The sequence below is a fragment of the Poecilia reticulata genome, chromosome 15 (assembly GCF_904066995.2).
Source record: "Poecilia reticulata chromosome 15, P_reticulata-male-v2, whole genome shotgun sequence".
Lineage (NCBI taxonomy): Eukaryota > Metazoa > Chordata > Actinopteri > Cyprinodontiformes > Poeciliidae > Poecilia > Poecilia reticulata.
In genome coordinates, this window is record NC_088844.1 from 11,578,533 (window position 1) to 11,599,932 (window position 21,400).

General features: G+C 41.4%; 1 protein-coding gene and 2 long non-coding RNA genes across 9 annotated transcripts in view; all 3 read right to left on the minus strand.

Annotated features, from left to right (window-relative positions):
- Positions 1 to 4,726, minus strand: part of LOC145555088 (uncharacterized) — a 153,242-nt gene extending 148,516 nt beyond the window's left edge. Inside the window, exon 1 of one of the 2 annotated variants that reach the window (XR_014091170.1) lies at positions 3,234 to 4,724. This is a non-coding gene — a long non-coding RNA (uncharacterized LOC145555088). Of the gene's footprint in view, positions 1 to 3,233 lie in introns of both variants that reach the window. The other variant, XR_014091169.1, reaches the window with a different exon arrangement.
- On the minus strand, positions 1,985 to 2,830 carry LOC145555087 (uncharacterized). Its single transcript, XR_014091168.1, has 2 exons — positions 2,492 to 2,830; positions 1,985 to 2,386 (listed from the first exon to the last, which is right to left on the minus strand). It is a non-coding gene; the product is annotated as an uncharacterized LOC145555087 (long non-coding RNA).
- Positions 4,727 to 9,858: 5,132 nt separating the features above from the next.
- Positions 9,859 to 21,400, minus strand: part of ccser2a (coiled-coil serine-rich protein 2a) — a 61,394-nt gene continuing 49,852 nt past the window's right edge. The window contains exons 11-13 of one of the 6 annotated variants that reach the window (XR_535541.3): positions 20,161 to 20,305; positions 19,975 to 20,046; positions 17,147 to 17,235 (exon numbers count right to left, since the gene is read on the minus strand). Coding sequence is in view for 4 of the 6 variants with exons in the window: in XM_008429216.3 (XP_008427438.1) it covers positions 16,633 to 17,235 (603 nt within the window). In the remaining 2 variants the exon portion in view is untranslated. Of the gene's footprint in view, positions 17,236 to 19,974; positions 20,047 to 20,160; positions 20,306 to 21,112; positions 21,153 to 21,400 lie in introns of all 6 variants that reach the window. The other 5 variants (XM_008429217.3, XM_008429218.3, XM_008429216.3 and 2 more) reach the window with 5 other exon arrangements.

The following is a 21,400-nucleotide window of genomic DNA, read 5'->3' on the forward strand; positions in this document are numbered from 1 at the left end:
TTCCCATGCATTGTGGCTTCAAATTTGCCCTGTACTAGTTCCTGGCACTTTTTTATCACATTCATTCCAAGAAGACAAGACACAGAGGATGACTGTGCTGAATCTTTAACTACAAGAAATCCTCTTTCCGGAATGGTCAGACCCATAGCCTCAACTTCAAGCTCGACATAACCTATGTAAGGTATTTCTAGTCCATTAGCGGCTGTGATTTTTAACCATTCAAAAGTAGGATGAATGATGCTGTCTTTTGCTGACCAGTGCTTGTTGAAAAACCCCTCTGAAATGGTACTTACTTGACTGCCAGTGTCAAGAAGACATGAAACTTCCACACCCTGTAGTTTTATTTCAACTGTCTTACATTCGCCAACTGCCCTCTCTAAAACTTTATCTCTGTCCAAGGCTTCTGTTGTTGAGCCAGTTGTTTCCCCCCGGATTGTTTGGCTCCTGACAACCGAGGGTTCTAGTTTCCCTGTCCCCCATGGGAAGCAGCACCCATCGAAACAACTTTGCTTTGTGGACATTTCCTGGCAATATGTCCAACCCCTTGACATTTAAAACAGATAGGCTGACCATCATGTGTAAATGCAGGCTGTGGTTTAACTCTCTGTTTGGGTTCTGGTGAAGTCAGATTCGTACGTTTACACAGTTCACTCACAGCAGTTGATAGGGCAGTCAATGCTTTCCCTAACTCAGCTAATTGCTCCCCCTGGTGAGAAACAGCCCGCTGTACTTCATCTAAAGCTGAAGGGGGGTCATGGTGTGTTGTTTTAGTCAGAGAACACTGGGTTTCGAATGCCCCTGACTGAACCATGTTGTTCCTTACTCCTTTAGCAGAATAGGATCTGTTATCCTCCATTTCCCAGAGGAGGGCTTCATTTCTCACATCTAGTAAACTAGAGTCTGGTCTCTCTCTCACCATTCTTCTTAGTTCACGTCTCAGGGGACATGCCTTAAACCTTCAATAAATTGATCCCGGAGAACTGTTTTCTCATCAGGCACAGCATTTGTGGACTGTTTTACTACAGAACTCAGTATCTGGGATAGTGCATGGGAGTAGTCACGGAGGTCTTCTCCATCTGCCTGTTTACGATTGTAAAACAACTGCAAAAGTTGTGCAACACTGCGTCTTTCTCCAAAAGCATTTCGCAGAAAAGAGAAAATATCACTAGGTTCCACTGATCTACCCCCCATACACAACCTGACTTCCTCTAGTGCTGGTCCCCGTAGCAATGACAGTATGAAATCACACTGTTCCTCAGTTGTCTGTTCTCTGGTCCTTATGACCCTCTCAACCTCTTCAATAAATTCTTCAACAGATCTCCCATCCTTCTCCCACTCCCCACAAAAGAATTGGACCTGGCGTTCACGTGGGACATAAATGTATGAACGAGTGGGGGCCCGACTAGTGTGGTCTCTTTGAGCCCTAGTTTCATCATTTAGCCTGACAAGATCATCTCGCAACCTAGCGAGTTCTTGAAGTTGAGTTTGTATCTCATCAGCCGGAACCCTGCTTGGTCCTGCTGCTTCTAATGGACTCTGATTGGATGAATCACTACCGCTGAGACTGTCTTCAGCACTTTGAACGGTTGACATAATGTAACCAGTATGTTTGATTCAGTCCAGAAGTTAGTCCAACAGAAGATTCAACAAAGTTCTAAAAAAACAAGGATACTATAGGGAAAAGTCTGTGGTTCGAAACACCCTTAAATCCGGGTGGCTGGACCTCATCCAGATGAGTTTCGTTCCAAAGCAGCACCAGTCACGCTGTGAAACCAGCACCTCCACACGTCCTCTCCTGTGATGGTTGATCGCCGTAGTCTTCACCACTGCCGTATTTCTTAGTTAATTGTACATAAAATGCCACGGTGTAGTAGTAGGTTAAACAAATTAAATTCTTTTTTTTTTTTTTTTTTTTTGCACACCCCACTCCTGGTACCAAAATTGTGTAGCCCGGGAAATACTTAGCCTCACAGGACACAATAACTGGGGTTCTTAATGTGCAGTATATTTTATTATCAGTTGGAACAGACTGAACAAAGCTGTCTTGTTCCTTACTGTTGTTCAAAAATCAGAACATAGATGCACCAAAACATTTGGTAAATATTCATGAAATGTGAAATGTGGCAGATCTCAAAAGAAAATACAATATGTAAAAGAAAAGAAATAAAAATACGGCAGTGGCCTCTGGCTGCACAAACAAAATACAGAGAGCTGTATTACACCACACTGATTTAGAGCGCATGGAGTTGTGATATGACTTATTTTATCAACACTTACATTCGACAGTAATGTCTCAGTTCACTCTTAATGCTGGAGAACACCGATGATCGGACATCTTAATTCCACGTGCAGTAAATGGCCGCCCTGCACCGCACAGACAGGCTCCCTGAACCATTCGTTTCAGAAATACACCATCTTATTAAAATACTGACTGCTTATCACATAAATGAGAACATACTGACATATTTCAACAAGTGATGTATACATTTACCGATTTTCTGCTGAAACTATCACCTGCAGATAAATCACATACAGTTCCCGTCCAAGTTCATCACATAGCATAGCAACACCGGAAGAGAACAAAATGTATTTCCTGCCCCGTCTTGGGAAACAGTAATCACCTTGAAACACTGCTCTCTGGTGGTCAAAATGTGCAGCACTTGAGACCAACTACCTGATCATATTTAAATGTGAAAAACATACACATAGGAAATAAAATTGCATAACTGAAACAAAATCACTTAATAGCATTGCTACCGTAAGATACAAGAAAACCAACACTTTGAAACAGTACAATTATTTAACCAAAATTTACCACCTGGCTACATACATATGATCTCCCAGCTTTGTGCAGACAGTAACAGGACGGGAATTATGAACAAGCGGCGCAGCAGACAGATTGAGCTCAAGGCTGAGTTGACGAATGCAGCAGCTGTAAACAGTAATCAGCAGTTCCACACGAGAAATTACAAGATGAAGAACAGCAAAGCGCACTGTAACATTAAACCTGATGATATGAGCAGAGCTGTTGTTTCAGCACCCCGAGCCATATTTAGTTTAGCCATAAAACCAAGATCACAAGAAAAAGCAATCATCCCGAAGGGGACGGCTCCAAAACCAGTTGAGAATGTGGATTAATCGAGTCTGAATCGGCGCAAACACATTACACAGATGAAGCTAGAGAATTATTAACACAGAGCATAAGCAGCTAATGCAAGATAGCAGAAACTCACCTTGATGAAGAAAAGCTGTCGTTTCATATTTTGGTCCCAGCTGCCAAACAGGAAACTCTGCTTCCAGCTTGATCTGCCGTTGGAGGCCGCAGCTGCTTCAATTAGACTCCAACTAAGAGAGGCGCTCTCAAATATCATAATTCATCTAACCGACTCCCCTGGTGCTTCACGTTGGCACCAAAGTCGTCGATATCGGTGACAAATGTGCTCGGAATAGTTCCATGAATTCAGCAAAACAAACTGTTGAGCTGCAGCCACCTTACAGAGAAGTGGAAGTTTAGGCCAAGATGATCCCACACACCGACCTATCACCTTCCCTCCCGACTGGTTGCCTGAACAATTAACTGGTTGTTTGGTATAATTCCCAGGTAACCAGACCTTTGCAGCCACATTTGCTTTTGTTCCAGTAACAGAGACAGCTGCAATTAATAACATAATTAATGACTCAGAGGGACAGTATAGCTGGCATGCACTACAAGGAGGTCGACTGTCTGAAAGTCACCCTTGTTTCTCTACAGTGGTATAGCTATATTAGCTCAGTTTCCTCTACAAATATGCGCAAAACTTTAAGCTAATTTTGCAATTGCTGTATTTTCATTAAAATTCATTTAAAGTCTGTTCAGTAATAAGTCAATAAAAAAAATTGGTGCGTCATGATCCTTCAACTACTTCCTCTTCTCTTCTTCTTCGTGGTTTGCGCCGATGGGCTCTTTGCATCTACGGCGCTGACGTCACATCCGCATGAGCGAAATGCGTCTTTCTTGCTTCCGTTTTGAGTTACTATGACAGCTAGGAAAGAACGTTGTATTTCAGAAGCAAATAAAGCAATACTGCGAACATTGTTGTCTTCCATATATTATGGAAATTTACGTTTTCATGGTTTTCCAAGCGATCCTGGATTAAGAAAACGGTGGCTTGTAAATATTTGACGCTACAAGTTAAAACTAACACCGCATAGCAAAGTTATCAGCCTCCACTTCACTCCGGATTCTTCAGCCAAAAACTGAAAAATCCTGGGGAGGAGGGGGAGACGGATGGTAAATAGGAAAAAATATACTGCATAGTAAAGACGAAATTACAACAAAAAATACTGTCTAGTTATCAAAAATAGTAGACTCTAATGTGCATTAAAACACAACAGATGACAATTTATATGTGAAAAATGAATGTGCAAACTTGTCTGTATTGCAAATGAGGATTCAGATTGTGATTGTAAAATGTTTGTGGTTTTTTGTAAGAGGCACATATGTCCCTCTTTTCATTCAACTATCAAAACAGACATTGGAAAACTGCCTTGTCTGTTTTTCTCTCAGACTTGGCAGTTTTAAAAAGATAATCACTCTACTTGCAAACAGCAATCATTTTTATCACAATTAAATAATTTTTAAGCATAGATAATATTGTTTCCCCACCTGCACCAAACTACCAGGTTAACTGAAGGTTATAATTTCCAAATCAGATGATTTTGAAAAAGACTGCCAACAAGCATATTTTAAAAATGTATAGCAGGTGTCTGTTGCATGTTAGTTCAGCAATTCAAGCGTTGCCTAAACTCATGTGTATAACCATTGGACTGTTTTGTTACCAAAGGTTATAAAGGACCAAATGAGATTTAACATGTCAGGTGAAGTTTCAAAAAAGAGTTTTGCAAATAAACAAAGATTCATTTGTATAATAAATGTGGACCCGGTATAATACAAATAAACAACAGTAATGACAGAAGGCAGAACATTTTAGATAAATAGCCATTTAGATTTGAGACTGACAGTAACTATGCAAAATATTATAATATTGCTGTTTAAGGACATTTGGCACAATGGCAAAACAGATGTGCAAATGAGGAAAATATTTAGCATAGCACAGTGTGGTATTGCACAAGCTTTGATCCAAGCAAGGCATCCCATTTCAGATTTTGGAAATCTGTGAATTTTAGTTCCACAAACACGATCAGGATACCTGACATCGCCTTTACAGGTACCCCACTGACGGAGAACCATTTTTTTTCGAGTCCTGACGCAAAAACTTTCTGTCGGTCTGGTAGTCCACAATGTACATTAGCATGAGTTTGTGAGCCGGTAACCCACGTGACAGCTGAGCTGTGACGTAAAATGGGCATTAGCCAATGAAAGGCGGGCCCTGTGGTAAGGTCCATGACTCTGTAGCGCACATTCTTCAGAACAGGCTTAAGGTAGCACAGCACAGACTTTACCGCAATAAGCTTTGCAGCCCTTGGACAGCGGAGCGAGGGACATGTTTAGAGCTCTATAAGTTTAAGTTAGCGTTGTTATTATTATAATGTATTCATGTTTTGTGTCAAACACAAGCACTTTAGCAAAATATATTTTCTTTTATTTTAGTTTTCACGGTGTATTCGAAGCACGGTGTATTCAGTGCACTTCAACAACTTGGTTTCGAAAAAAGTAAATACGAATCTACTGCACCCGTCGAAACTCTCCGTGTTTTCTTGGGTCTGAGGGACTGCTACACACAGTATGCCAAAATTACCTCTTAAAACAGCCAGAGCAGATAAGCTTAGGAACGTATTACATTCCTATTAGGACACACAATTTCAATGTCTACTGAGCCGCTTTTCACCGACTCAACCTCAGGTAATGAAGCTGCCTAGAAATTATTCATGCACAGATATGAAGAGTTTTTGACTTTCAGGCAAAATAATTCCATGCATAAATGATAAAATGGAATTCTTATTTGGATTTACTTGATGCTATTTTTTAAAATGCACATGTTTGATCTTTTCAACAACCCTTTCTGGAATTAAGTTGAAGTTTTAGTTCCTTTCATGGTGAATTATGCCTTTCGGTTTGCAGGAGGACCATGGCAGATGTGAACACAGGATGAATTCTGGTCCGAAGAGGATTGGTACATCATTAATGCTTTTTTCTCCTACTGTGATTCCCTGCAGAGAGCTGCGATGCCTCTCTCTAAAGCAAATGAGAGACGCACAAATAAATGAACAGACGATTTTATGTTTTATAGCAGTTGTTATTATTTTACCAGAGAGCAAAACGTAAAAACAAAAATTTGTACTTGAACAAGATGGGAACATCTTTCTTTGAAATTTGGTTGTCAACTGTCAGAAAATATATACACACACAAACACATATATGTTTTTTTTTTTTTTTTAATGGGTAGATGCGTCCAAACAAATATAAATTATATTCTGAACTCAACATAAAAGTTCCTCAGTGTCTGCCATTCTCTTACTATTCGTTTCTGAAATTGCCATACTGAGCTGTCACTTTCTGAACTACCTGCAGCTCAGAAATTACAGCTGAGGACGTTTTCAGCACTTTTGACAGCATATGAAAAAGACTTCCCTTCCAATTTCTAAAGAAGCCCTTTTGCCCGTAATCTCCTACTTTTTAATGACAGTGTCACTCTGCTCCTTGAGCTAGGCAAATTGTTACCCGGCCATCATATCTGAAGAGAGAACTTCATTATTAAATGTACTACATGCAAGGTGTAAAGAGGCTGCATGGACAGTAATGAAAAGGGATGAGTCATGCTACTTACTTTAATTTGATCTGTCAACATAAAAGAAAAAAACAGTAACGTAGTTATAGCCAAGCGTTCCTGTCATTCCCAGCGTCATGTTATCTTTAAATTATGGTTTTCTTTTTGAAACTTGAAGGAATCAGATTTTATTTGTGTTTACAAATCAGGTCTGGAAATGTCTATCAAACATTTCCAGGCCTGAAATGCCTGGGAATTTCTGGCGTTGAATGGATGAATTCAACCCCTTGATACACAGATGTCACAAGAGTGGAGAGATATTCAAGGTGTCTTTAGGTATATGTATGGGCGTTCATAGTATACTTCCATACGAATTTTAAATTTGGCTCTTTAATACATTTTTTCTCACTGCGAGATGTTAGGATATAACATTTGCCAGATTACAGTTTGAAATTCACTCGGTTACAAACGCCCTCATTTTGGATTTCAGAGAGGGAAAGGAGGGTCTGAAGAGTCAAGATGAAGAACTGAATGAGGAAAAATGGGCTAAGAAATCAAGAATGAGCTTTTTTTTTTTTTAAATAATAATTGTACTGAACAATCAATATTAAAATTATGATGTATGCAGCTATTTTACATTATTTGTATCTAAATCTAATTCCATTTTTTTAAAAAAACATGGATGTGTGAAAAATTTAAAGGCATGGCACATTTTTAATCTGACAATATATATATCCATCCATCCATCCATCCATCCATCCATCCATCCATCCATCCATCCATCCATCCATCCATCCATTTTCTTCCGCTTATCCGGGGTCGGGTCGTGGGGGCAGCAGCTTCAGAAGGGAGGCCCAGACTTCCCTCTCCCCAGCCACTTCTTCTAGCTCCTCCGGGGGAACCCCAAGGCGTTCCCAGGCCAGCCGAGAGACATAGTCCCTCCAGCGTGTCCTGGGTCTTCCCTGAGGCCTCTTCCCGGTGGGACGTGCCCAAAACACCTAACCAGGGAGGCGTCCAGGAGGCACCTTACCAGATGCCCGAGCCACCTCAACTGGCTCCTCTCGGCGTGGAGGAGCAGTGGCTCTACTCTGAGTCCCTCCCGGATGACCGAGCTTCTCACCCTATCTCTAAGGGAGAGCCCAGCCACCCTGCGGAGGAAACCCATTTCGGCCGCTTGTATCCGTGATCTCGTTCTTTCGGTCATGACCCAAAGCTCATGACCATAGATAAGGGTGGGAACGTAGATCGACCGGTAAATCGAGAGCTTCCCTTTTTGACTCGGCTCTCTCCTCACCATGACGGACCGGTACAGCGCCCGCTTCACAGCAGACGCTGCCCGAATCCGCCTGTCGGTCTCCTGCTCCCTTCTTCCTTCATTCGTGAACAAGATCCCCAGAGACATAAACTCCTCCACTTGAGGCAGGACGACCCCCCTGACCCGGAGAAGGCACTCTACCCTTTTCCGGCTCAAGACCATGGCCTCGGATTTGGAGGCACTGAGCCTCATCCCGGCCGCTTCACACTCAGCTGCGAACCGCTCCAGTGAGAGCTGCAGATCACGGTCTGATGAAGCCAACAGGACCACATCATCCGCAAAAAGCAGAGATGTGATCCTAAGGCCACCAAAATGGATCCCCTTACCACCTCGGCTGCGCCTAGAAATTCTGTCCATGAAAGTAATTAACAGAATCGGTGACAAAGGGCAGCCTTGGTGGAGTCCAACTCTCACCGGAAACGAGCCCGACTTACTGCCGGCAATGCGGACCAGACTCTGACACCGGTCATACAGGGACCTGACAGCACATATCAAAGGGCCTGGTACCCCATACTCCCGGAGAATCCGCCACAGGGCCCCCCGAGGAACACGGTCAAACGCCTTCTCCAAGTCCACAAAACACATGTAGACTGGTTGGGCGAACTCCCATGCACCCTCCAGGACCCTGCTGAGGGTGTAGAGCTGGTCCAGTGTTCCACGACCAGGACAAAAACCACACTGCTCTTCCTGAATCCGTGGTTCGACTATTCGACGGACCCTCCTCTCCAGGACCCCTGAATAGACCTTACCAGGGAGGCTTAAGAGTGTGACCTCTCTGTAATTGGAGCACACCCGCCGGTCCCCCTTTTTGAACAGGGGGACCACCACCCCAGTCTGCCAGTCCAGGGGAACTGCCCCTGATGTCCATGCGATATTGCAGAGTCGCGTGAGCCAACACAATCCTACAACATCCAGAGCCTTAAGGAACTCCGGGCGGATCTCACCCCGGGGCCCTGCCACCGAGGAGCTTTTTGACCACCTCGGCGACCTCGTCCCCAGAGATTGGAGAGCCCAACCCAGAGTCCCCATGCTCAGCTTCCTCAACAGAAGGCATGTTGGTGGGATTGAGGAGGTCTTCGAAGTATTCTGCCCACCGGCCCACAACGTCCCGAGTTGAGGTCAGCAGCACACCATCCCCACTATAAACAGTGTTGGTGCTGCACTGCTTCCCCCTCCTGAGACGCTGGATGGTGGACCAGAATTGTCTCGAAGCCGTACGGAAGACTTTCTCCATAGCCTCTTCAAACTCCTCCCACGCCCGAGTTTTTGCCTCAGCGACCACCCGAGCCGCATGCCGCTTCGCCCGCCGGTACCCATCAGCTGCTTCTGGAGTCTCACAGGCCAAAAAGGCCCAATAGGACTCCTTCTTCAGCTTGACAGCATCCCTCACCGAAGGTATCCACCAACGGATTCGAGGGTTGCCGCCGCGACAGGCGCCAACAACCTTGCGGCCGCAGCTCAGATAAGCCGCCTCGGCAATGGAGGCGCGGAACATGGACCACTCAGACTCAATGTCCCCCACCTCCCCCGGAACGTGTTCGAAGTTCTGCCGGAGATGAGAGTTGAAGCTCCGTCTCACAGGGGACTCCGCCAGACGTTCCCAGCAGACCCTCACTACACTACACGATTGGGTCTATACATATATATATATATATATATATATATATATATATATTTATAATAGAATACATTTATAATGAGGAAAGTAATATGGTGTACACGCTTTAGGTTGAGGTTATTTCCATTAATTCGTGAAAGCTCTTTTTTCACCGCTTCTGCCATTGATGAGGTTCTGTGAACTAATCCAGAAATAAATGGACAAATTCTTACAGCACATCTGTTACAGAATCAAACTTTATTCTTAAAGAAATACCAGCAGCAGAGAGTAAAAAAAAGACAGAAGAAATTGAGAATCTGGCTTCTTGAGATCAGCAGGTTTATTTTTCTTTGAGTTTAATGACTTGTGTGCGTTCACCTGTGGCGTCTCGCTGATCCCGCAGCATCACATTTCTTTTTTTACTCACACTTCTTCATCTATCTAAGACGAGCTGCTCACGTCAAAATAGCATTTTAAAGAACCAGACATAAAATATGGAAAAAAACTGTTTTTTTTTATTTAGAACTAGGTCATTGCTTTTTATCTCATACAAAATCCAAACTAAAAAAAAAGAATCCCACTGAAATAAATGACAAATTTTGCCTACTTTCCATGTACAACTAGTGCAATGTAAAGTGCTTCATATATATTTAGAAGCATTATATGCTTTCTTTTTCTATTTGCATAAACTGATGCTAAAAATTCAATGCAACATTCTGCCTTTTTTTTTTTTTTTTAGTATTGCATTCTACACTGGATTGAGGCTGTAACAGCTGAGGGCAGCTGATATAATAGATGATGTACAGCAACCTTGCATAATATGGGAGAAAATATAAATCGCTCCACTGTTGAGCATTATCTGTAAACACTGCAAAACGTCTAGTTGGTGGTTCAGCTCTGAAGAACTTGATAAGACGAGCATTTGTCTGATGAATTTCACGATGTACGAGTAATAGCAGTTTATGCAAACCCTACTGCTACAAGAGCAGTAAGATGAGCAAATTCATACTTTCACTATCAAACTTTGAGTTTTCTATTAAACCTGTGAGCCAGTTTGTTCTGTGAAATCAGTCTTACTCATTTTACCAATAGAACAAAATGCCATGATCATTTTTTCCTACTTTTTTGTATTTGTAAAGCATTACTTCCTTAGAATAAGATATACTATCTTTGCAAAAACAACCCCCCGCCTGTACCTATGTCTGATGACATCACATAAGGCATAAAGGAAAAGATTAGCGTTTGTATTGCTTTTGCATTTTTCCCTTTTTTACTTGTAGATTTTTAAGCAAATATGTTTTTTTTAGAGAGGTTTAATAGTTTGTACAGCCGTAGCAAAATGTTTCAGAACATTTGCACGGGTTGGTTACATTTGCCAATAATAAAACACGTGAAAGTGTGAAGACGGCCAGACCAGACTGGAATGACCGGATTTCATTATTAACCAATCAGAAAAACGTAAACATATTTGACAATCACTGACATTGCTAATTGCTTTCACTTTATGACCCAAAGCGGTGTCCACCATGGCTTAAGAGTCAGGGAAAGCATGTAATGTTACACCCTTAGTAACGCAAATAACATTTAAATGCTTCAAACCTCAGATCAATTATGTGAAAAATCACAGGTCGGTCTTGATTTCTCCCAAATCTGCCTTTCATGAAATTATCATTTTCAATCAATTTGCTGATTTCCCCCGTCATGATGCTTTTATTAAAAGTATGAGACCCACGCTTCATTACCCAGCTGTGGTTTTTAACTGTAATTATATATTGGTTAGTAGTTTAACAAATACACAGCTGGATAGTAAAGCTGATCAAGTGCTGTTGAGGAGCCTATGGAATAACTGCCTCTTAAAATCAGAAGAGCCATTTAATCTTTTCCTCCTTGTTGTGAGTGCATGAGGGGGTAGTAAAAAAAAACTGCAAGCAGCAGTGGATAATAGTTTTTACAACGGCCTTCAAATCAAACATTAAAAAGAATCCCTTTATTTTTCTATGAAATTTCTATAGTTTCAGTTGAATAACGTCATGTCCTGTTTTTTTTTTTTTCCATTTGAAATGTCAATTGCGTAATTGACTATGAAATCAAAGCAAAGAGCTCAAAGCTATTAAATTATGCGCAGCAAGTGTAAATGCCTACTTTTATATGTCGAGTCTATAAATATATCCATCTTTGACATACAGTAAAGACAACATATCATACCACTTTGTATCGTTTGTGTTGGTTCGTTTGTTGTAAACCTGAAACATCAACAAATTTGTTGTCTGTAGTTCAGAGATGTCTCCTGGTTACCTTTTATCGTTGCATGGCAAAAAAAAAGCATCTTTAGAGATGCTTAAAAACCTAAAATAAAGGAAAATAGCACCACACTCTTTTGTCATTAAGTCATACTGCAGAACCTTTTTTATTTTTGTTTTCTTGCTCAGTAGCTTTGTAATTTGTTGGCCTTAAAACCACATCCCATATTCTAATTAATCAAATTTGGTGCTGCAGCTTTCTGGTTGTTGAGGTTTTTGCTACAGCGCAGCTAGCGCGACTGATTGGCCTGATTGCTGAATTGAGCACAGTCATTGATTTGGAGATTGGGAAAACAGAACGACACAGCCCCATTTCACTTGGCATTGGTAAGCCTTGGAAAACGCATCGCTCTCCCTCGCTCTCTCTCTTTCTGTTCCGGACACATGCAAATGCTGGCAGCCAGAAGTGTCTGGAGATGCATATATACAAACTTGAGCAAACATAACAAGCTGCACTGATCTCCTATTTGGCATCGCTAAGCGACCCAGCTGACGGGATCAGGCTACTCTCTGGACCCCAATGCGGATAATATCCTGAGCATTTTGTTTACCTGCCCCACAACATTTAGCCTATCAACATCATCCATTACAGCATCTCATCCCATACTTCCCTTTTCTTTTCCTTTTTTTTTGTTCTCCATCTCTGTTTCCGATTTCATTAGGAAAAAGAAAATGTTTTTCTTGGCTTCAAAGAGCCCTGTCGACCGCTTGGCTGGTTTGGCATAATGTCGAGCCTTCCAACAGGTAAACATGCTTTGTCTGCTGTATAAATTCTCACTCTCGCTTATAAGCGCACACACAAGTCTCTACCCACTTACGGAGTCATCTAAAGAAATACTTGTTTTCATCTGCAGCAGGATCAGTTTGAACTAAATTAACTCATTTGTGTCTTGCTAAAAATATTCACTCCGCTTGAACTTTTTCAGATTTCGTCACAGGCAGAAGATCCCTAGAAGTCCGTAGTTACTCTGGAGGGGCTGCAGGGATATACAGCTCAGGTGCACAAATTTGGGTTTAAAAAAAAAAGCATAAAGAAGAAGACATAAGAAATCTTGTTTGGAAGCAGCGTCGGTAATTACAGCTGCTAGTTGATTCTACGAAACTCAGTACGTTTGTCACATTAACTCCCACTAAGAATATTACAGACGGTGGCTGTAGCCCAACAAAATGTGAAGAAGTTCCAAGGGTGCACATGCACCGTGTGGGAGCCGTGAGAGACGATGTGTGCGTTTTCTCTGACTGTCATCTCTCCTCGAGTTCAGCAACACTTCCTGTACACGTGCGTCCTCCTCTGCATCTCGCTTAACAACGCACACACGCTACGCTGGACCGCTGTGCGCGCGCGCGTGTGGGTCTGTCGCACTTCGTCTGCGCGGGGTGCATTATTGGACGCAGTAGACCGGACACCGCCAGAGGCGTACAGCGAGCGGTCACGCGGCGTGACAGAGAAGAGAGCAGCGTCGCTGTCAGAAGGCCTTTTTAACACACTGCTGCTCTCCATTCGGGGACACTTCATGAGCGTTTGACTGCGGAAAGGACTCTGCGAAGGGACGATAAACACAGCTCTCCAAAAAACACCCGCAGAGAGCCCACTGAAGCCCCAGAGGCTGGCTACCTGAAAACACACCGCTAATACCTCTGATCTATCCAAAGAGATGTGCGAAGAGGAAAAAAAGGAGGAAAAAGAAAAACTGCTTGGATCCTCCAAATGGATATACAGATGGAGTAAGACAGCAGCTTTACTTTTTTTTTTATGAATCCCTGTTATTGGTTGATGCTTAGGAATAGGGTTGGCAGAAATATGTTTTGATATCATGCCACCTGAATAAGAATATTGCTTGTTTTTTTTTTTTTGGGGGGGGGGAGGTTATTTTATAATTGTGTTTTTTTTTGTACCACTGACCCTGTTTCAGCATGTGAAACATTGAACAGCTGGCAACAGGTCTGCTCTGACCAGAGAGCTCAAGCAGCGGGTTTTCATCAAGTACTGCCCACCCACTAGCTATAACAAATAAGCAGTATTAAGGTGAGATGTCTGCCTGAAAAATGTCAATTTGTTTTCTTAGAAAAAGAAGAAATACATTTTAAATACAACAAGGACCTGGAAATATTGGAAAGACATGTAATTGTTATTTTATTGTTGAATATTGGGCGTTAACTGAACTTATTAACAGCATTGCCTTTGCTCTACTCTCCCAAAACAATGTCCACACAACCACTGTAAGCTAGCTTCAGCTTATTGAGTCTTAAAGCCTACGTTTTCTGGTTAATATACTAATTAACCAACAAAATCCAAGCAGCGTTTTGCCATCGTGCACATAATGCACAGATGATTGGAATTCAAAATAATGTACAGCTCTTAATAAAAACAAAACTACTTTTTGCATAGTTTTCAAACCCAACACATATATTTTGTTAACATATAGTGGAAGGAAAAAATAAATTAATTAATCATTATCAAAATATATTAATACAATTTTTAAAATCACAAATAAAAAAGAAAATAAGTTATGCCCAATTTCATTTCATAAGGAAGTCTTGTTCCTCCCGGATTTGAACATGGATGGAGACGACCAGCCAACAGAAGAACAACCCGTACACAGATTGCTGCTCAGATGAGAAACTCATGCAGCTTAGAGCAAAACTAAATGCTAACCAAACATTCTGTATTCAGTGTACCTTTACAAGTAGATCGCTGAAATTCAAAAGTACCCTTCCTTGGTAAACAACTCAAGGCACATTTGTTTGTTTGTTACTGTTGTTTTTCTCTCCATTAGCAGTTGCAATTAAGCCAGTAAGTGTTCACTTTATAAGGTAGTAAAAGCTGAAGAAGTGCAAACCGCATACCAAATTAATGAGTTCTGCGATGATGCCCTGTGGTTTGGTTTACTTAAAACCATACCATATGAGTGGTATTTTTCATTGTAGTTAAGCGTTTCTGCGAATTGCATTTAAATCTCACTTGTAGTTCATTCCTCTTTCATTTTAATTTAAATCCTAATTCATGGCTACTTAACTGTCAGATTATAACGTCAGATCACATGAAATCCCTCAGCTGACCTTTTCCTGAAAGGTATTAATTGGAGGCACATAGCGCTTCATAGAAGACTATGACTAAAATATAGAAAATGACTCAGTTGCCATAGCTGGTACAGAATGCACCCTTTCCAGGTAGTAAGTGATGAGTGGTCAGTATGATGAGACACAAGTTGTGTCTGAAAAAAAACTTGGCCATAAAAGAAACTAAAATTACAAAAGCACAAAGTGTTCACTTCTCATGCAGCATAGGTTGTTAAATTAGATCATTTTAAAGACACTTTTTTTTTTTACTTCTATATTGCTGTATATAAACTAAATCTGTTTGTTTTCTAAAGTCCCTGAAGATTACATTCGTTTTGAATCTCTCGCTATGCTATTAAAGCAAACCGAATTTGATCCAATCTTTGAATAATGGGAACAAATTGCTTGCAACTTCCAATATTTAGGGGTTACTTGGCACTCTGGGACACGTTATGAACGTTATTCATTACGTCTACTTTAAATTGTAGTATCAATAGATTCGGTTCTGGTTTTTTGCCTTGTAGAACTGATTTCAAGGTTTGGATATTAAAAAAGAAATACTTTCTCAAACACTGACTCTATTCCAATAAAACTTACTATTTTCTTAGTGTTTTCTACTTATCCACACTCTCATGCCTTTAAGCGTAATTACACTGATGTGTTCTGTTACTTTGACTGGCACGCTGTTATTGACACGGCTTCACTAACAGATGGGTGTTGTTTTTCTCTGCTCCTATATTTACATCATAAAGCATTTCGACGGAGGGTCGACGACCCCTTTTGCTAATATGTGCAGAGTTTGTAATGTTTACCCAAAAATATAAGCGCAGTGCAGTGAACTGAGCTACAATGATGCACACGCAGCTATGGCGGGGGAGCTGTTTTCCTTTGCTCTTCAAAGCCCTTTCAGTCAGCATACAAACACACCAACAAACACGTTTACACATGCACATATTCTCTGTCCGGAAGTGACAAGCTTCAGAGGGCTTTGACAAATTAGCTTTTCAGTCTGCTGCTGTGCTTTTCACTTTTTCTTTCGCCCTCCTCCTCCTTTTTATTCATTTTATTTTTTTTTTCGGACTCAGTCTCACTTCTTGTTTTCGCTCCTGTTTTCCCCCCTGGGCCTTCTAAGGCACAGCAGAGGTCACAATCACATCGACTCTGTGTTTAAAAACCAAATGCACCTGTGTGTCAAAGGGCAAGGCTGTCTAAAGTCAACAAGTCCTGGGATTTTAAACGGGACATTAGCCAGAGGCTGTTGCAAAGAAAAACAAAACAACAAAAAAAAAATGTCAAGTGCAAAGTGTGAAACTTGTTTTCCCCCACCTTCAGTATTCATTGACATGTGCAAAGCTAATGAAATTGACTTGTAATATAAAATCCATTCTGAATGACACATCCTACCACGTTGGCAGCCAATGTAAAAATTGCACCATTAGCAAGTCACGGAACAAAACTACAGTCAACCCCTAATTATCGAGATAAAGGAAAAGGAAAACTAATATGGCCTGGGGAGAAAAGATTGAATTTCACTGACAATGTCATTCGCTTCCTTGGGGAATTATTTGGCTTTGGGAGGCAGGAGTGACTCAAAGGGATCCTGGCTGTCCCAAAGACCTTGAATGACACCTTCCCCAACTTTCCCTGTGAATTTCAGCGAAGCTCTGAAGTTCTGAGAGGCTGAAGAAGTGAAGTTTGACACAGCTTTGGAGCCTGCCCCCGGGGTTCGGCGTTGAAGCAGGGAAGGCCTCTCGTCGGAGGCGGCAGCTGCTTTGTCTGGTGAGCCGGAGGCCCCGAAGAACGGCCCATTTTCAGAGAGGCCGAGCCGCCAGCACCAAGTGAATCCGACGCGGGTGAAGACGTCGGCTTGTGGACGCGAGGAGGCTGCAGCGTGCGAGGGCGAGCCGATCTCGGCACGTCAGAGTTCTGTGCCGGCGCAGCGGGAGCTCTCAGCCCAAGCTGCGAAGCGGACAGAGGTGCTGACGCTGGACCGTCTGTGCCAGTTATTCCCCGTGGAGCGCAGGAGCGGGGGCGGCGCAGGTTGGTCCTGGGCAGATGACTCAGCTTGTCAGAGCCACCCGCCCCTGACACGTCTGCTTTAGTGGCTTCAAGAGGACGGTCATTATCTTTGCAAGTCGCTTCCTCTGATCTGCTCCGCGTGAGCTTACTGTGGCCCTCGGTGGGGGGAGTTTTTATTAGTCTTTCCTGGTGCGGCTGCTCGTTGAGATAGGGGTTGAAAGGCTGTAGCGTTCGAGGCTGTGGGAGAAAAGGGAAAACGAATAAATAAATAAACCAAAGGAGAAAAAAAGAGAGAAAACTGCAAATAGTCATTGTTTCAGAGGTGGTGCGTTTTTGATCCCCATGGTAACCACGCTGCTGAGTATTTTGCTGCTGTGAATGAATTTTCAAATCAGAAAGCATACAAACATTCTGCCTTTTTCCCTCCACTTGTTTGTTTACTCTTCAAAATGAAGACGGGCCCTTAACCGCTCCCAAAATGGAGAAAAGCAACGACACACAGGACGGTTTAAAAACAAGTGGGGAAGAAGTTTTTCATGTTGGACTCTTTAGTTTTGGGTTATGCTGAGCCATTTTGCATGTGGGGTTGTTGAACCACCTGACAATTAAACCATAAAAATCATAATAAAATCATAATAAATGACCATTTTTTCCTTTAGAAGCTTACAGTTTTAAACTGAAGCTAACTGTCTAAACCAGGACAGGTTTTGCTGTAATTTCTTCTTTGTGATCTCTTCACATTCCAGTCTAAAAGAATCGTTTTTACAAAACAATACAGTGGTTTCTCTATATCATTCAGAACTTAGGGAATTTTACATTTTACAGCAACAAACCTCAACATATGACATACCAACACCTTAAACATGCAAAAAGCAATATGTGGTGGAAAATAATAATGGACATCAAGGAACATTTTAAAATCTGGTGGTGGCAGTATCATGCTCTGGAGATCCCTCTTTTTCAGCTGAGTCAGGTAAGCTGTCCCATCTGAAGGAAACGTGTTGCAGGATGTTAAAATAACTGATGAAACTATGGTGGGGTTTCACCTTCCAGTACGACAACAATCCAATAAGATGAATAAAATTTAAAGGTACATATAGTACAAGTTGAGTGGCAAATTATTAGCATAACCTTTATTGCTCTTTTGTTCAAAATGACTTCATTTGGAGAAAAAATACATAAACATACAATAGCTGCAAGATTAGCTTGATATTGTTATAGATCAAAGCATATTCTTTGTTCATGGATGGCCAAGTCAAAACCAAAAGTAAAAAATCAATTGAGAATCTACAAGTCTTGAAAAGCATAGTTTACAGACACTTTCAATTCCCCTCACTGAGATATTTTGCAAATAAAACTGGCTAAAGTTGTGTAATGCTGACAGCAATGTAGCCTAATAGCTGCAATGAAGGGTGGATCTACACAGTGTTGAGATGGGATTATCCCAGAAAATTCTTGCCACACTTTTCAGATTTCCATTTAGGAAAAACATAAAATTGTGATGTTATTGATTAATACTGGAATCTGGTGCAATTAACCCCCCATTCAAGCAAATAAAATACAAAAGCTGACCAAATACTGAAACCATGCTGTTTTTTCTCCAATTATCGCACACATTTTTTGCAACAAATATTGTGAACCTACATATCTATCTTTTATAAAGATAAAATAATGCAGACAGATATTATTTTATCACTTTAAATCCCCACAAAAACGTCCAACTGTGCAGTTGTACTGTGACAAAACACAAATAAATTCAAGGGGCTGTATAACACGGGAGGCAAACATCAACTTTTCTTCACGTCCGCTTCAGATTTATTCCAGAAAAAAGTCGATTTGTGTTCATATTCTAAGTAGCCCGGAACATCAATACAGACACTTCATGCTGTTTCTAACATGAGCCGCTGAGTTTCACATAGATCTGTGAACTATCAGTGGCCATCAGATTTTACCTCTGGATATCTGAGCATCTGGTCTTTTGGGATCTCTGTGCCTTGGCAGAATCTTACAGTATTCAACCCACCTGAAACCATGAACAGCTACTAATGAGCCTGAATCCCATCTTAGCACAACTTTGCTCCTCTGAGTAGAAGGTAAGAGGATCTCAAAGGATGTGCACATTATATATATATATATATATATATAGATAGATATATAGCTGCACTGGTCAGGTTTGCTGTGCATGTTCCCACCAGTGGTCATTTTCTGCTGCGGGTTGTTGTGCAATGTTAGGCATCACAGCTCCATCTCCTGGTCCCCTGCCACACTGCAGCTTATTTTTGGGCCAATTCTGCCAAGCGAAACAGTTGTTTTCTTGTCAAAGACTTGCAACTCAAACTGTCTTATGAATAAATGTTTGTGGTGCTTCTTGCGTACGGGCATATTATCTTTGCCAATCCACTGTGTTATTAGTTTGTTTTTTCCATATTCAGTGTCAGAGGGGAAGAACTCCTTGATGGCTTTAATAATTCAAAAGAAAAATCACAATTAGCAGGAGATGTCACCATGCACTTTGCTAACAAGCGACATGAGCATAATCAACAAAGTGGATGAAACTCAACTTTTATCCCATTTCACGTTTTGATCTCGTCTGCATTCACGCTGAGAAACTTTAAAAGCCGACTTTATTCTACATTTCATCTGGAGTTCATAACAAATCCGGTCTGAAAAGTCTATCAATGGAAGCACGTCAGTAACCTGCCACCTTTAATTGTAAGGCATGTCATTAGCCCACACGGCACAGCGTATTTATACCTTCTCCTGGCTGGGGGGGGAGACAGTGTCTGATGGCAGCATGACATGCCTACAGGCTTGCAGCCAGTAATTATTTGCATCTACAGGTGTCTGCTTCAGATACTAATAATTTGCAGCAATCACTCAGAGCTTTCTGATGCACTGTCATGCAGGTAAATATCTCAGCTTCTAATGATAGCTATCGCATTAACAGAAATCCACCCAAGTGCCAATTTGCGGCACCTGGAAGATGCCGTGGCCAACTGCGATCTGTCTCGTCTCCAGCTTCAATCACCACCAGGAGTAAGCGAGTGACTGGAAAACAACATGCAGGAAGGGGAATATATATGGACAGAGAAATTGTGAGAGTTTGCTGAAGTACATGATTGTAGTAAAAGCCTGGATGAGACCGTCAATATTGTGACATACCATGCTGAAAGCTGGATCGGAGTTAAAAGAACAGAGAAGTTGTTTCATGCTTTAGACAGAGGAATCCGGGTATGAAACATATCTGCACCCATTAACACAGGATCTTTACTAACTGTGAGAGACTTTTGAACCTTAAATGGTAAAGCTGGAAAGAAAAAAAAGAAAAACATGCACAGGACTTAATGTGATGGGATAAATAAGACAAATCAAAGTTGAAAACAAGAGAGTTTTTTTAAAACCCCAAAAAGCTGTGTATCACAAACATTTTCATACTCATGCTTGAACTTTTCATATTTTAATCTCTACACAAAAACAAACTTTAACTTTTTTTTTTTTTTGAGGATGTCATTGGGTTTGATTAAAATAGTAGTGCATGGAAGGAAAAAAGAAATATGGTTTTCAAACGCGCTGCATGTTTTCTGCCTTCCTCGTCAACACTTCAGAGTCCCAGATGCAGCTGCAGGTCTGATGGGGTTTGTCTCTAGCAGCTTTCCACATCTACTGTACTTCTTTGTAAAGAAGTTAAAAGTCTCACAATCAGATTTAGATTCAGCCTATTCCAAAACATTGTGTAATGCAGGGTTTTTTTTTTATTATTATTATTTTGCAAATGGGTTTTTTTTTTTTAACCATTTATCATTTCTCTTCCATGTGCATGCACTACTTTATGTTGGCGTATCACAAACTCCCACCCCAGAAAAACCAGTCAAAGTTTGTGTTTGCGGCAAAATATGAATAAAAACGGTTTTGCAAGACACTGCAGCACTCTTCATCGTCATATACAAAATCAATGGAGAATTTACGCAAAGTAAAAGCTGAAAAACCAAAAGCAAATCATGCCAACAACTGTACAAGGGCATGCTTCTGTCATGCCCCTCTGACGCCAAAACTCCAGAGCGGCGTGTTGGTCTGAGGGAGCAGCATCTTCACATTAAAGAAAGGGTTACTGTACCACGCTGTGTCAGTGAAGTAGTGCACTAGATGCTCCACTCCTAGCCAAAGGCGTTATGCAATGAGGAGGCAAAGGCAGAGGAGAACGAATGAGAGAGGTTCAATCACATTCAGATTTTTTGAGAGACAGAGAGTGTAGACTTGAGAGGAGGATGGGGTTTTGAAGACAGGCAGCGTGGATAAAAATAGCTGCAGGTTAAAGAGAAAGAAGTACGTATTTATTTTATTTATTTTTTTATTTATTTATATTTTTTACTGTGCTGGATATGTTTTTCCCAGAAGTAAAACA